Raw genomic sequence first — 16,700 nt, forward strand, 5'->3', positions numbered from 1 at the left:
ATGATAGAAGGGCCACTACCACAACTACCAATAGTCTTAACTATAAATCTCTTGAAGAATTGGATATACGTGGTGGATGCCAAACTCTGTTATCATTATTAGAGACAAAGCTCCTGCCCAACTGCAATCGTCTTCAACGTTTGACTCTTTGGAATTGTCCAACGCTGTCATCGTTTCCCAAAGATGGCCTACCCACTACATTGACATTACTTTATATAAACAATTGTAGGAAATTAGAATTCCCACCTCATGAGATGTTGGCCAAATTAACATCGCTTGACAATTTGTGCATTCAAAATAGCTGTGATTCAATGAGGTCCTTCCCGTTGGGCATTTTTCCCAAATTGACGACGCTTGGAATTCATGATTGTGAGAATCTGGAATCTTTTTCCTTGATTGAAGAAGAAGGAGCTGTTGAGAATCTCAGCCATCTCAATTCCTTGCAAGTCTATAACTGTCCAAAAATGGTGTGTTTTCACGAGGGAGAATTGCCCACTCCCAACCTGAGTTGCTTTCTAGTCTGTGGTTGCAAGAATTTGAAGTCATTGCCCGAACGCCTTCACACCCTCACTGCCCTTCGATCTTTGTCGATATGGAATCTTCCGAATCTGGAGTCATTTGCAGAAGATGGGGGTTTGCCTCCCAACCTCCGATCTTTTAGCATTGGGAATTGTAAGAGACTGAGGGCTTCATCAGTGGGAGAGTACTGGGGTTTGCAAGCACTTGACTCCCTTGAGATCGGTGGAAGTGACCATGTCTTGGAGACGTTGCTGCTCCCTACCACTCTTCACACTCTCCGCATCTATTCTCTATCAACTCTGAAATCTTTGGACGGAAAGGGTCTTGGACACCTCACTTCTCTTCAAGGGCTACACATTGACAGCTGTCCCAGTCTGGAATTCCTGCCAGGAGAGGAACTTCAACACCTCACTTCTCTTCAAACTCTAATTATTAGTTCGTGTGACAGTCTCCAATGCCTGCCAGAAGAGGGTTTGCCGCCATCTCTTTCTCATCTGAGTATCCGCCGGTGTCCTGCCCTGGAGAAAAGGTATAAGAATAAGACGGGACAAGATTGGGCCAAGATATCTCACATTCCTTGCATCAAGATAGGCAACGAAGTGATCATATAATATGAGCTATTCCATATTTCACGCTCAACCCTCAACTCTCAAATCAAAGTCAGGTGAGGTATGTGCCTTCTCTTACTTTAAAAAACTGCTTCTCTTCCAAAAACCCAAATACATGTTGGACATTGCCCAAATTTGATCTCCAAATTCCTAATTATTTCACGCTTTTTGTTATTTTGTTGCTTAGTAAATTATGGTTGCTGGTCACAAATTATATCCTACTTGGAGTATCAAATGCTGAATAATTAGCAGTCTTTTTGCAGGACGACATACCTTCTCTTGGCCCTTGGGGAGCTTTTCAAAATTTGCAAGGTTTCTTTATGTGGCATTTCCAGAGGAGGGTCACAGGGCGGAGAAACAGAAAAGGTTTACCTGGAATATCTCAATTGATACATTCCTGCATATAGGCATCAAATGTACACCATTTTTAGGTACTTTTATATGAAAAAAATGTATTTGAGTCTCATTTGCGCTAGTTTAAATCAAATTTAATGCCTATGGATAGTCTGTTAATAGGTTCATGCCATGAATTAATCTTTGGACTTTCCCAGGTACTGCAGGTTTGTTATTAATGTTGTGGCCTGATATTCGTCGTATCAATAGGTTACGTTGAGGAGAGAGATCGATCAGCAATTACAAAATTGTTAGTGAATTTAGCTTGTTTATCATCTCTCTCCTTTTGTTTGTTAAGTTTTGTTGTTCTAGGTTAAACCCTTGTCCCCGCATTTCACAGCAACTCTATGTTATTCCACTCTGTTTAGATTTCATTTATGTTGTGATTCGACTGCTGCTGTATTTTATATTTTGTTCATGTAATGCTTGGATGTTTAATCTCTGATCTGTGGTGGTAGTTGAGTAGTCTAGCTAATCCAATAAATAACATGTCCCCTGTTTTGTATTGTTTTTATTTCTCTGGTAATGAAAGCACGTTTCTTATAAATAAATGAAAAATATTTCATTGATATTCATTGCTTATTTTGAACTGCAGAAGCCTACTTTTGTCCGAGTCAGTAGATGCCAGAATGAAGTCATTGCCTAAACACATTGGCACCCTCACAGCCTTCGACATTTTGGGATATATGATCTTCAAAATCTTGTGTCATTTGCCTCCCAAGCTGCAATATTTTCATATTTTAAATTGTGACAGACTGAGCCCTTTGGTGGGAGATTACTGGGGTTTGCAAGGACTTGGTGGCAATATCTTGTGGACGTTTCTCAAGGAACAGCTGCTCAATACCACTCTTCGCACTCTATATATTATGGCCTGTCAGTCTATAATTCCTGCCAGGAGAGGAACTTGAACGCCTCTCTTCACTGCAAAGGCTACATATTTGTGGGTGTGACAATATCCAATTCCTGCCAGAAGAGCGTTTGCTGCCATCTCTTTCTTATCTGTGCATCGACCATTGTTTTGCCATGTAGAAAAGGTATCTCACATTCCTTGCGTCAAGATAGGTGAAGAAGTGATCATAAGATATGAGCTCTCTCTCCCTCTCGCTCACATACAAAGTACTTAACACAAACACTCAATCTGATTTCTATTATTATTTTGCTCAGTAAATTTTGTTTAAATTTGCTTTATTTCTCATTGCGCTTGTTCTGCTTATCACAACTTATATCCTATTTAAATCTCAAATGCTGAATAATTAGCAGTCTTTTCGCAGGACAACATATCTTCTCTTGGAGAGATATTCATTTGCAAGGTTTCTTTATGTGTCATTTCCAGAGGAGGGTTTACTATTTAATAGAAAGGTTCACCTGGAATATCTCAACTGACACATTCCCAAATACAGGCATTGAATGCACAACATTTTGAGGTACTATTTTTGCAATAAAAATGTACTTGAGTCTCATTTGAGCTAGTTTAAATTGTATTCAATGTCTATGGATAACCTGTGAGCTTAAGTAGTAAGATAAAACTCACAGTATATTATTAGGGTTTAGGGTTCAACAGGTGAGCTTTAGTTGTACTTTCCTAGGTACTGCATGTATATTATCTTAGTATCAACAGGTGGTCTTATGTGGACGAGAGAGAACATTGAGGAATTACAAAATCTTCTTAGTGAATTAAGCTTGTTTCAGCTCTGTTTGTCATCCCTCACATTTTCTTTGTTAAGCCTTGATTTTTTATTAGACATAAGAAAAAATGCTTTTATAAGACAGGAGATGAATGCTTTTATATGTTGATGTCATAGTCAGTCTTCAACCACACTCTGTTTTTAGAATTCATTTATGTTACTAGTGGAGTGCTGCTGTATTTTATATTTCGTTCCTGTAATGTTTGGATGTTTAGCTTGAGTAGTCTAGCTTATCCAGTAGATAACTTGTCCCCTGTTTTGTAATGTTTTTGTTTCCTCTAATGAAAGCAGGTTTTACTTATCTTGAACTGCAGAAGCCTACTTTTTGACATAGGTGCACAAACTCGCATCCGCATTTCCTTCCCCATTGGCATGCTGTCTCATCTTTTCTATTCTGTTACCAGCTTGAAGCTTGTGTAGACATGTAATTCTGATCACAATCATCACTTGACAAATGGAAAGTCACAATCAGATCTTTCAGGTGATCTGGAGGTTTACTTTCTAACATTTGTTTTCGTTGGGGGGAGGACAACAATACAGAATTTAAAATTTCTGATAATCAATAGTTGTTTGCATATATCAGCTGGGACCTGTATTACAATAGTTGTTTGCATTATGTAATTAATTATTTCTCTTATTGTTTTGGTACTGTTAAAAGGAGTTAGCCACACAAAATAAAAAAGGCGGCCTCTTATTTCATACAATTTCTCAAAAGTGATCATTCATTCGTTTCTTTTTCAACAATAGAGGAATGTATACTAATCGTCTGGTCCATCTGCTGCTTCACTCCCTAGTAGCTTCATCTCCTGTCCTTTGCTTTATTTCTGTTGATGAATGTTTTGTCTGGGTTATTTATTTTCATTTCATGTCCATTGCTTCATTTCTGTTTGGACTTGAACAAGGGTTAGGTTAGCTGTATAATTTGCGGTTTTATATACACAACTGTCTACTACATTGATTAAAACCAGCATTATTCTAAGGTTCATTTAGAATGTATTATCACCAAAATTATAAAGTATACTTCTATTACAATTAATTTGTTGATTCTAATTTGGACTTGTAGGAACAGACCAAACACGTTCATACGTGGCATTGCTCAAGTCATCATCATTCGGGACAGAGAATAAGCCTTCAAATGTCTGCTGAGTCATGAACCTTTCTAGATATCTCAAGTGTAATGGAAATTGATGAGTTACAAAGGATTTGTAAACATTTTCTACTGGAGGCTAGAAATGCTTCAAATAAATGACTCTGTTGAGATTATTTTGTAGGATCAAAGACTCTGCAAAGAGGTAAGAAAGTCATCATCAAGTAACTTTGCTCTTCAAACTTTTTTTTTTTTTAATTTTATTTTTAAATATCAGTAATAACTGGGAAACCTTGCATCTCCTTAAATTGCTCATTCTTACATCTTTTATAGTTTGTTGATCTTGGGCAAGTGGAGAGAGAGGCGTCAAGTGATACACAACAACCATTTTCTGTGAGCTGATTTGATAAAGAGAAATGGTATGCTTTCTTGTCTTAAGCTGTGTGTTCTGCAATTATTTGAAACAAAGAGTGCCGCGCTTCAAGTTCGAGAAAAACAGGTATTTTAGTATTTTATTCTTGAGAAATTTGATTTATGTAGAAACTTGAACATGTAAATGAGAGAAAAAAAATATATATATATATTGTATATGCTTTTAATGAGTTAATATGGTGCTTGCTCCTAGTTGGAAATTTATGTAGTCATCTACCTATGATCAAATAAAGATGAAAAATAAAATAAAATTGAGAGCATCTTCCTCTCCCCTGCTTTGCTCATCCCTTGTTCTTCCACTTCAGCCCCACTATTACGCCATTTTTTCAGCCACAATTATAAGTCCTTTTCAAATTCTGCTGACATTCAAAATTGGAATTTGCTGGTGATATATGATAGCATCTTTGTCCGACCAAAAAGAAAAAAAAAAAAAAAAAAGTTTATAGCATATTGTACCATTTTGGCTAGTGTACGCAATATTATTGCATCCAACTTTGCATATTAACATCAGTGGCCACAGTTCCATGATTTGAGTGCACAGAAAGGTTTCAAAAGTTGTCCCAAAAGAACAGTCGTTCAAAGTGAAAGAGAGTTTTCAAAGCTTAATTACAAGTTCATGTTATTTACAATATCAAAAAGCTTTCATACTTCCTTACAAACCTGTATTTCCAAGTTCTGCAAACCTTGGAATTTCACTTCATCCAAATCCCCTTCCAAAGCAGGAAAAAATGGCAGCAGCTTTGATTGGAGAGGCTCTCATCTCTGCTTCTATCGAGGTGTTGTGTGACAGAGTTACTTCAGCCGAGTTCATAGACTTATTTCACCAGAAGAAACTTGATGAAACACTCCTCATGAACCTGAAGACGACACTGTTGATTTTGTTTGCGGTGCTCAGTGATGCAGAGGAGAAGCAAACTGTGAACCCTGCTGTGAGAGAGTGGCTTAACAGCTCAAGCATGCTGTCTTTGATGCAGAGGACTTACTTGATGAGATTGACACTGAAGCATTGCGATGCAAGCTGGAAGGTGAGGATCAAACCCACAATAGTTAGCCAACAAGGATCTTTTTGATTGTTTGAAAGGAGGGTCTTTGATGATTTGAAAGGAGAGGGTTGCTTCATTTCTGTTGGATGCTTAATTAAATCTTATCTGGACTTGAACAAGGATTAGGTTAGCTGTATAATTCGTGGTAAACACCTTTTTCTAAGGTTCATTTAGAGTCCTATTACGATTAATTTGTTGTTTCTAATTTGGACTTGTAGGAACAGACCAAATATGTTCACACGTGGCATCGTTCAAGTCATCATCATTTCAGACAAAATCAGCCTTCAAGTGTCTGCTGAGTCAATGAACCTTTCTAGATATATCAAGTGCAATGGAAATTCAAGAGTTACATAGAGATTTGTAAACATTTTGAAGATTGCAACACCTGCAAGTGAGATAGGTGGTGACGAAATCAGAGCTGATCTTGAAGCCTCTGATGCCCCCCCTTGTTGCAAGTTGCACCTGAGAACGTGTTTTTTTTTGGGTAAAAAACCGGAAACATGTTCGGGGCTGGCAATTCAATCCCTGATGAACTTGAGAAGCAAAGCTCCAGTAAGGAAATTGGTCGAGGTCATGACAGGGATAATTGATGGTGAAATGGATGCTATTTCTTATTGCAGCCTGTTCTCAAAGTTCTTGTTGGCAAAAGCAAGAGATGGAGTATTTTGATTGGGAGGAGAGATAATGACATGTGTTGACAATTCTAGAACAGCCCATCTGAGTTCTTTTGTCAGGCTGCATCATTTAATCCCAGCAAAAATCCAGTTTTTGCTAAACAATCAAATTGTACACATTTTTTCTTTTCGAGGAATTTAACATTACACATTTTTTCATTTTTTCATCAAACAGTTTTCTAATGCATTTGTTGTAACAAGTTACAATCAGGAATTTGGATTGAGTTTCTTGTGTTAATAACATTACACTTTCATGGAATGGTTTATCTTGTGTTTCTGGACTAAAATATTTAGATTAATTTCTTGGAATAATTTTTTAATTGCAGTAGCGAAAAAAGGAAAATTGTATTTTTCAAAACCAATCTTAAGTCCAGTTTCCTCTTCTTGGTAACACTGCACAAAACTGCATACCATCACAAATCCTAATTTCCCATCACTTTGCTTGGGGTAATTCCATGCAATCAATCAGAAGCATCTCAAGGCTATAAGACAGACAGAGTTGCTGACCTGAATAAATGTTACGTTGTAAACGCTTTCATATAATATAAAGCATGCACAGGATTAACTTAGGCAGAACCTTCCTTCTAATCAATGGCAAATTTCTTAAGGAAGGACAACTAAATGACCACAAATCTAAATCGAGGGAGGCCAGAGACATGTACCATTCTATTTTTGCAGAGATGACCTTCTCCAACCATTTGATAAGTTCTATCTCTCCTTGTTTGTCAGACGCGTAAGGTCTGTTTGGGAAGAAAAAGGCTGAGATTGCTTTCCGCAGTTGCAGCGGAGGATTTCGGTGGAGTTGAATGCCATTGGTTCCCTTTAACAAGTGGGTAAGTTTCTGATTTTGTGCTGATTTTGGTTCCCTATCACTAAAAGATCAACATTTAGAGGCATCAGCATCAAAGTCAAGCTCCCACCATCTGCCACTGTCATCCTTCCCTAAATTGTCATTCACTCCACCGCCAACAATACCTTCAATTTCCTCCTCTTCACTTTCACCGTCAATCTCATCATCCCAGCTATGCACACTTTGCTCCTCATCTGGCTTGTATGTTCTTCGCCTTCCCAATCAGAATTTCATTCCAAGAAAACCCCAAATCCGCAACCCTCTTCAGAGCCCCGTCACCAAAATCCCCCACAACCACCGTCTTGAGACATCTCAGCTCGGCCTCCATCACAACATCCACGAAATCTGAATCACCCGACGCAAGCATCAAACACTCAGCTCTCCTGTGATCCATCATATCCACAATGTGATTTCTCAATGCAGCATCCGCCTTCTGAGGCTTATCCACCAAGCTCCAAACCCAAAACCCTGCCCTCTGGGTGTCAAGACATCCCTTGCAGCATTCTTATACTTCTCCATCTTCATTGAATACTTACCAACCAGCTTCGCCCTCCCGCTCCCTTTAGCAGACTCAATCTGGTTCAACCTATTCGCATGCTGTCTCTCATGAATCTTAATGTGGTTCAAAAGTTTCTCATTAGTATAAAATCTCCTCCCGCAAACCCTACAAACGTTCAATTCACCATCCCTAATCACAACCATGTTCCTCTCTTTCCTTTCTCTAACAACCTGTGGAACATAATCAAGTGCATGGCGGTTTGCATATGCTATCATATGCGCCCGAAAAACTAAGCTGCTGTCCTGAGCTTAACGGCGGCTTCGTAGGGCGAGACTGATTTGGGTGGTCTGGTACCCAAATCCCAGAAAATCGCAACATTGTTTTCTGCAATTTTCTGGGGTGCCAAACACGATGCTGGGCTCGAAGAACTAAAACCCGGTTCTGATTGGAAATGGCAATATCTAATCAACAGGGTAAATGGGTTCAGTGTTTCTAAACTTTTATTTTAGATGAACTGCAAAAAGAAACAAACGATAAAAGAGGAATCAGAGGAAACAGAGGGCCTTCAAAATGCCGTGTAGGATGGTGTTGGTTGTTGCCCAGGAAGAAGAAGATTGGGAAAGTGCCGGTTCATCTGAATGTGTACGATCTTAGTCCGATCAATGGCTACGCGTATTGGCCCGGCCTTGGGGTCTACCATTCCAGTGTACAAGCTTCCTGGGTCTTGGGGCAATTCCTTCAAATTGTACAAATGTTTTCTTTGAGAAGCAAGGCTCTAGTAAGGAAATTGGTTATGTAACAAATTTTGGTCCCTTTGGATGGAATGATTTACAATGAGGAATTTTATTATTATTATTATTTTGTTTTTGTTGTTAGTGTAATGAAAATGATCTAGATTCATACACTGGGTATAGCTCTAATTTGGCCAAATCCCTACACTCTATCAATTTCATTATTTTAGTTTCTTCATATTTTCAATTATTATAATTTGGTGCGTTGTTTTTTAAAAACATTCATGAGAATCTCCATTTTTTAGGTATTTAAGTTATTCATCCACAACGGTTTTATAATACCGTCGTCTTTTCAAACACAACGACGATTTTTTAATCTACCGTTGTTTTCTGGTCATCTTTTTCACTTTTTGTAGTAGTATCAATAAGTAAGATGAAATAATACATTCACAATCTGTTTAAATTTTAAATTTTAGATAGACCAACCATTTGCAAACAAGGTGAGGATGTGATATTAGTTCTCTACTAGCTGCTAATTTCATTTAAATTGTTTTTCTTACTTCATTTAACTTTTAAGCATGCAGATGCTACCATGACTTTTTTTTTTCTTTTTTTTTTTTTTCAATAGACTGATTCTCTTCCCACATATATAATGCTCTCTAGGTAGTTCAACCCACTTGGTGACACTTTGTTTGAGAAATTTCGTACTTCATAATTTACAGAAAAATTATTAGCAATATAGTACTAACGTGTGAAATCGCCATATAAACATATTAAAAGATATTTGTCTATTCATAAGTTCTGTGAAGTACTCGTAATATGTGTTTTTAACCTGAGTAGGAATTTATTTCCGTTTCACAAGAATTGTCCATCAAATTCTTATAGGTTTGTCGATAGCACAAGCATGCACATACAGACACTACAAGAACTTTGTTTCTTCATTTTGTTTCCTAAAGATTTGTTGGCTTCGTGCTGATGAATAATAAGTTTAATTTTGGAAGCCCACACATAAGTTGGTTATGCTAGCAAGTCTCTCAGTTCTCTATATCTCCTTTTTCTTTTTTAACAATTCATATTCTACTTTCTGTTTTCACCCAGTAAAAATTGATTTTAGATATGGGCTTCCAAATTGAAAGGACCCGCCCCGAATTTTTCCCAAAACCCGGGACGAAGCCTTTGAAATTCCTGACATCACCCCGATGCCGGGCCCACTTACTAAAGACCGAGACTTTCTGCCGAAATTTCGGCAGAGTCTCCCCTATAAATTGGACATTTCCCAAAATTTCAACCTGCATAAAAACGCATTTAATAATCCCAACTGGCAGCATGCACAATAAAATTTCATGCAATTCACACAAATGGCTTTCGGCCTTCCATTAATTCTCAACCAATTACCAAACAATTCGAATACAAATTATGACTAATATTTAGTCTGCGGCTGCACCTAATAACCTTAGGCTGCCTACGTACCCTCCTTGAGGGATCAAGCCACACGTAGTTCTTCCATAAAACCTAATTCCACATATAGGCAATACCTTATTTCATTTCTCTATATTTCGCATAATCTCCCCATACGCCGGTACTACCAACGCCACGTATGGGCCTGTCAACACGCCGGATAACCTACGCCACGTGCGACCATACCATACTATCATCATATCTCCCCATACGCCGGTACAACCAACGCCACGTATGGGGTCTGTCTCAACGCCGGATAACCTACGCCACGTGAGACCTGAATATCATATCACATATCTCCCCATACGCCGGTACAACCAACGCCACGTATGGGGTCTGTCGACACGCCAGATACCCTACGCCACGTGCGACCTCAACACAGTATCTCACAATCCCCCCATACGCCGGTACAACCAACGCCACGTATGGGGCCTGTCTCAACGCCGGATAACCTACGCCACGTGAGACTTGAACATAATATCACATATCTCCCCATACGCCGGTACAACTAACGCCACGTATGGGGTCTGTCCGCACGCCGGATAACCTACGCCACGTGGGACCTAATTTTCACTTGGTGGTACTCGTAGTGAATCCAAAATCCGGGAAAGTACTTAAGGTAGTGCATAAAGCACTCCAACTGACATTCTAGACGCTTTTGTACCCTTGTACAAACATATAATTCTAATTCTATAAATATACAAATATTCTAATACTGCGTAAACCCAACATTAGTCTAGCACCAGATAATCCCCCCAGGAAGGTGAGATTACTCCGGAAGACTCACGGTCAACCAAGGGTCAAACTACCATAACCCTGGTCAAACGGGCCCACGGGACCTACGACCTCCAAATTCCGATCCGGAAGTTCCTATGGGTTCTATAAGGTATAGGACACTCGTCCTGCAAGTTTGGTTCAGATCGGACGGTCGGATCGCTCACGATCGTACGATCTAACGGTTAATATAAAATATAAACCTTAAATTATTGAATCGGAACATCCGGGGTTCCGATTCACGATCCGTGAATTCCTACACGATCCTAGAATTACCTAGATTAACATATACCGGTCCCAACCTATCAAACCCGGATAACGCACGATATGCGATTCTCCGTTCGGTAGTCAAACGACGTCCGAATTGAGATCCGCGAAATTCTATGCACTCGTGATGGCACGAGGACCTCAAAACTGCCCAGAGACATGCCACCACCCTGGCCCACGCGCCGCCACACGCGCGGGAAGATCGGGTGTCCAAAGCGATTACGGTCCGTCGAAAAATCTTGGAACCGAGACTCCAAACTCCTACTCTAGGTAAAACACCCTATTTGGAGCCACTTTTGTTCTTGGACCACCCCCAAAAAGTGGCCGGAAATGGCCGAAAACAAACTCCCAAAATCGGCAGAATTTCAAATCGAAGATCAGCTTTCCTAGGCTTAAAATTAACGAAATCCTATCCAACCATCAGCTAGAGCATGGAAAATAGGTGGAAAACCATACCTTACTCGTCAAATTTGGAGAAGAAATGAGAGAGAACGAGCTCCTTGAAATGTGGGTTAAAACCGGTCGGATTTTTGCATTTTCCGGCGAGCACAGGTGGTTCCGGTGGCTGGGATTGGTCGGGATGGAAAGAAGAGGATGGCACGGTTCTTTTGGGACCGGTGCCACCCCAAGTGGTGGCCGGATGTGGCGGCGGCGGCCCAAAAACCGCCGCTGTGAACAGTAACTCGGGTTGGGGGGGCTGTTTCTGCGCAGGGAGGAGAGAGAGAGAGAGGGAAAAATCTGATTTTTATAAAAAATCCCATTTTGAAATATTTACGATTGTGCCACTGGATTTCTTTTGACCATATCTCTCTCGTTACAACTCCGATTCGAGCCCACTACGTGTCTATGAACTCGTCTCGGGACGACCTATCCAAAAATACAAGTCACGGTCCCAAACTCTCTCCGGTTAAAAATATGACTAAAATACCCTTAAATAATTAAATAATTAAATAAGGGTTAAATTTGGGGAAATTTGGGATCGGGGTGTTACAGACTACCCTCCTTATAAAAATTTTGTCCCCGAAATTTCCTACCTGTCACTCGAAGGGTTATGAGTATTGGGCCCGCATCTACTACTCGGGTTCCCCTGCTTTTCTCTAAAAGCTAAACGCTTCCATTTGTGATTTGATTCTCTTTTAGCTCTCCCACTAAAAGAAGAACCTCGTTCTTTAACTTGTTGACATTTTCCTTCTTCCTTCAGAATCGATAGGCAGTATTGCCAACACGATGCTTTGAAAGGAAGGTCAGAAAGGATCATTTTTACCGAATTGTAATCATCATCAATCCCTCTCGACCACGATCCATTTCTGATTCTGATGAAAGATCACTACTCAGACGTGCTCACAAGAGAGGAGACCCCCAAGTACTCTCCATCTCCATAGGTAGGATTACTCAATCCATTTGGGTCTTCCCCTTGGATTTGACCACAGTATTCCCACCACACACGAGCCTCTTTCTCATAATCTCTTACACTTGTGATTTCGATTATACTAACGCCACCTCTCAGACCTTGGATCCCTTGATCCAATGTCGGGGAGTTGTTCGTTCTAGAGAAAGGTTGTGCTCTCAGAATCTTCGACTCCGTGCGCTAGGCACACAGTCGAAAATTAGCAACATGTTCAGGCAATGGAAGATCCCCATAAGCAGGTGGATCAACACCCTATCCTTCCGCCCATGCGGACTCAACATCGCAAGGTGCCATTCCGAGATGGAACCCATTTTGATCCTCACAACTTAAGGATGCACACAATGTGCAGGGTCCACAGAAAATTGAACCTAGAGCTCTGATACCAACTGAAAGGACCCGCCCCGAATTTTTCCCAAAACCCGGGACGAAGCCTTTGAAATTCCTGACATCACCCCGATGCCGGGCCCACTTACTAAAGACCGAGACTTTCTGCCGAAATTTCGACAGAGTCTCCCCTATAAATTGGACATTTCCCAAAATTTATACCTGCATAAAAACACAATTTATAATCCCAACTGGCAGCATGCACAATATAAATTCATGCAATTTACACAAATGGCCTTCGGCCTTCCATTAATTCTCAACCAATTACCAAACAATTCGAATACAAATTATGACTAATATTTAGTCTGCGGCTGCACCTAATAACCTTAGGCTGCCTACGTACCCTCCTTGAGGGATTAAGCCACACGTAGTTCTCCCATAAAACCTAATTCCGCATATAGGCAATACCTTAATCCGTTTTCTCTGTAATTCACGCAATCTCCCCATACGCCGGTACTACCAACGCCACGTATGGGGCCTGTCAACACGCCGGATAACCTACGCCACATGCGACCATACCATACTATCATAATCTCTCCCCATACGCCGGTACAACCAACGCCACGTATGGGGTCTGTCTCAACGCCGGATAACCTACGCCACGCGAGACTTGCACATCATATCACATATCTCCCCATACGCCGGTACAACCAACGCCACGTATGGGGTCTGTCGACACGCCGGATAACCTACGCCACGTGTGACCTCAACACAGTATCACATAATCTCCCCATACGCCGGTACAACCAACGCCACGTATGGGGCCTGTCTCAACGCCGGATAACCTACGCCACGTAAGACCTGAACATAATATCACAAATCTCCCCATACGCCGGTACAACCAACGCCACGTATGGGGTCTGTCCGCACGCCGGATAACCTACGCCACGTGGGACCTAATTTTCACTTAGTGGTACTCGTAGTGAATCCAAAATCCGGGAAAGTACTTAAGGTAGTGCATAAAGCACTCCAACTATCATTCTAGACGCTTTTGTACCCTTGTACAAACATATAATTCTAATTCTATAAATATACAAATATTCTAATACTGCGTAAACCCAACATTAGTCTAGCACCAGATAATCCCCCCAGGAAGGTGAGATTACTCCGGAAGACTCACGGTCAACCAAGGGTCAAACTACCATAACCTTGGACAAACGGGCCCACGGGACCTACGACCTCCAAATTCCGATCCGGAAGTTCCTATCGGAACATCCGGGGTTCCGATTCACGATCCGTGAATTCCTACACGATCCTAGAATTACCTAGATTAACATATATTAAATTTGGGTCCATCCAACGGTCCCAACCTATCAAACCCGGATAACGCACGATATGCGATTCTCCGTTCGGTAGTCAAACGACGTCCGAATTGAGATTCGCGAAATCCTACGCACTCGTGACGGCACGAGGACCTCAAAACTGCCCAGAGACATGCCACCACCCTGGCCCACGCGCCGCCACACGCGCGGGCAGACCGGGTGTCCAAAGCGATTACGGTCCGTCGAAAAATCTTGGAACTGAGACTCCAAACTCCTACCCTAGGTAAAACACCCTATTTGGAGCCACTTTTGTTCTTGGACCTACCCCAAAAAGTGGCCGAAAATGGCCGAAAACAAACTCCCAAAATCGGCAGAATTTCAAATCGAAGATCAGCTATCCTAGGCTCAAAATTAACGAAATCCTATCCAAGCATCAGCTAGAGCATGGAAAATAGGTGGAAAACCATACCTTACTCGTCAAATTTGGAGAAGAAATGAGAAAGAACGAGCTCCTTGAAATGTGGGTTAAAACCGGTCGGATTTTTGCATTTTCCGGCGAGCACAGGTGGTTCCGGTGGCTGGGATTGGTCGGGATGGAAAGAGGAGGATGGCACGGTTCTTTTGGGACCGGTGCCACCCCAAGTGGTGGCCGGATGTGGCGGCGGCGGCCCAAAAACCGCCGCTGTGAACAGTAACTCCGGGGGGGGCTGTTTCTGCGCAGGGAGGAGAGAGAGAGGGAGGGAAAAATCTGATTTTTATAAAAAATCCCATTTCGAAATATTTACGATTGTGCCACTGGATTTCTTTTGACCATATCTCTCTCGTTACAACTCCGATTCGATCCCACTACGTGTCTATGAACTCGTCTCAGCACGACCTATCCAAAAATACAAGTCACGGTCCCAAACTCTCTCCGGTTAAAAATATGACTAAAATACCCTTAAATAATTAAATAATTAAATAAGGGTTAAATTTGGGGAAATTTGGGATCGGGGTGTTACACAAATTATGTGAGGATAATGGTTGCATTTATAGAAGGGAGCTTCTATAGTGAGTGGGAAGTTATAAGGGGTGTTTTTGAGGGGTATGTAAGAGCTGTTGGATTTCATCCAACGGTGAGTTTGTAAAAGAGGGTGCATGTAGAATCGGGTTGAAATCTAACCCGTTAGAAACCCAACTTCAGTTGTTCCCCTCTTTCCCTCTCTGTGAAAAACTGAAGAACACAATCCTCTCTTTTTGAATGTAAAGCAAACCCACAATTAGAAGGATCCAAATCTCCCAAACCTTATAGTCACTCGATTGTCATTAGCTCGTTGGGAGGCCTGCGATCTATGGTATCCTGGGTATTACGAAGAGTGGCTCTTACCTAGCTGTTGCCCTGTTTTGATTCTATGGCTCAAGTGAAAACCCCTTCTCTTTTTCATTCAGCTGACAAGATTCCAGATAAAAGCAAAGTAGCATATCTCTTTTTGTAGCTAGAAGCCGCAGCAGCAGTTGGTCCTCGATTTTGGTAGAGATGGAGTCTCAAATACCAAAGAGTCTTCTCTAATGTCCACCACATTCTTTCAAGCAGACTGACTTCAGAGCTCCCGATTGATTTTGAGAGGTAAGTTCACTTGCTGGATTGATTTTATTGGGTTTGTTTTATTTTTTGTGAGGGTGGGAAATTCGTCATTTGTGGCATCAATAATGCGTCATTTTTGGAATCAATAATGTGTCATTTCCTTATGAATATTCAATATACTTAGTTCATTGTTGTTGGTCGGGGGGGAAAATTATGAAATGTAGGTAAAAGAACCTAAACTTAGGCTTAATGACATTAGGAGTAAGCATTTGGAGAGGATATTGGGTGAAGTTCTGTAATTGGTGGTTTGAATTACATTTGTGTTCTTAGTTGAACATATTGGTTCTAATGTTATTTTGAACAGATTATTTGACAAGAGATGGCGTAACTTATGAAATTTTGCTGCGTTTTGTGTAATTGGAAGTTAGGCTATGCGTATTTTGTGTCAATTTGGGCAATGTTTTGTGTAAGTGGAATGCATTGATATTTTGTGATGCAGTAATGACTGATTAATGAATGAATAATTGCTATGCAGTAATATAGAAGTGGATCAATAATATACGTAGATAAAATGTCTGGGGGCTCAGAGAGTGATGAATGTGCAACAGCTAATGGGAGGGTTTATATTCCTGAAGTAAGAAATGAGGAAACACCAGCAGTTGGGATGAAGTTTGACTCGCTTGACCTCGTTTACAATTTCTATAATAGATATGCATTCTTGGCTGGCTTTGGTATTCGACTTCATTCCAGCTTTTGGGGGAAAAATAAGAAAGAGATTTTGAGGAAAGAATTTGTATGTTGCAAACAAGGTGCATCCAGGAGGGATGAAACTCGGGAGAGAAAAAGACAACGGGGAATAAGTAGATGCAATTGCAAAGCTAAGATTGTGGTTGTGAAGACAAATGGGAGCAAGAAGTATACCATATCTCTTTTTGCAGAGGACACAATCATAAGATGACACCCTCAGAAAGAATGCATTTATTGAGATCACACCGTCATATTTCAGATTCTACAAAAGTACTCACAAAACAGTTGGGTTCAGTTAATATTCCCATTCATCAA

At 40.8% G+C, this 16,700-nt stretch overlaps 1 protein-coding gene and 1 pseudogene across 20 annotated transcripts in view; one reads left to right on the top strand and one right to left on the bottom strand.

Annotated features, from left to right (window-relative positions):
* Position 1: 1 nt before the first annotated feature.
* The window catches only part of LOC117617775 (putative disease resistance RPP13-like protein 1), a 43,232-nt gene continuing 26,533 nt past the window's right edge, over positions 2–16,700 (top strand). Inside the window, exons 1-9 of one of the 20 annotated variants that reach the window (XR_004584391.1) lie at positions 2–1,188; positions 1,380–1,558; positions 2,116–2,636; positions 2,781–2,944; positions 3,520–3,697; positions 4,269–4,497; positions 4,626–4,791; positions 5,447–5,749; positions 5,986–6,679. Coding sequence is in view for 1 of the 20 variants with exons in the window: in XM_034347328.1 (XP_034203219.1) it covers positions 5,453–5,749 (297 nt within the window). In the remaining 19 variants the exon portion in view is untranslated. Of the gene's footprint in view, positions 1,189–1,379; positions 1,559–2,115; positions 2,637–2,780; positions 2,945–3,496; positions 3,698–4,268; positions 4,498–4,625; positions 4,792–4,811; positions 5,750–5,985; positions 6,680–16,700 lie in introns of those variants that run through there. The other 19 variants (XR_004584399.1, XR_004584395.1, XR_004584393.1 and 16 more) reach the window with 19 other exon arrangements.
* LOC117617777 lies at positions 6,945–8,628 on the bottom strand (annotated as a pseudogene).

This window comes from Prunus dulcis, chromosome 2, assembly GCF_902201215.1.
Source record: "Prunus dulcis chromosome 2, ALMONDv2, whole genome shotgun sequence".
In the NCBI taxonomy this organism is placed as follows: Eukaryota; Viridiplantae; Streptophyta; class Magnoliopsida; order Rosales; family Rosaceae; genus Prunus; species Prunus dulcis.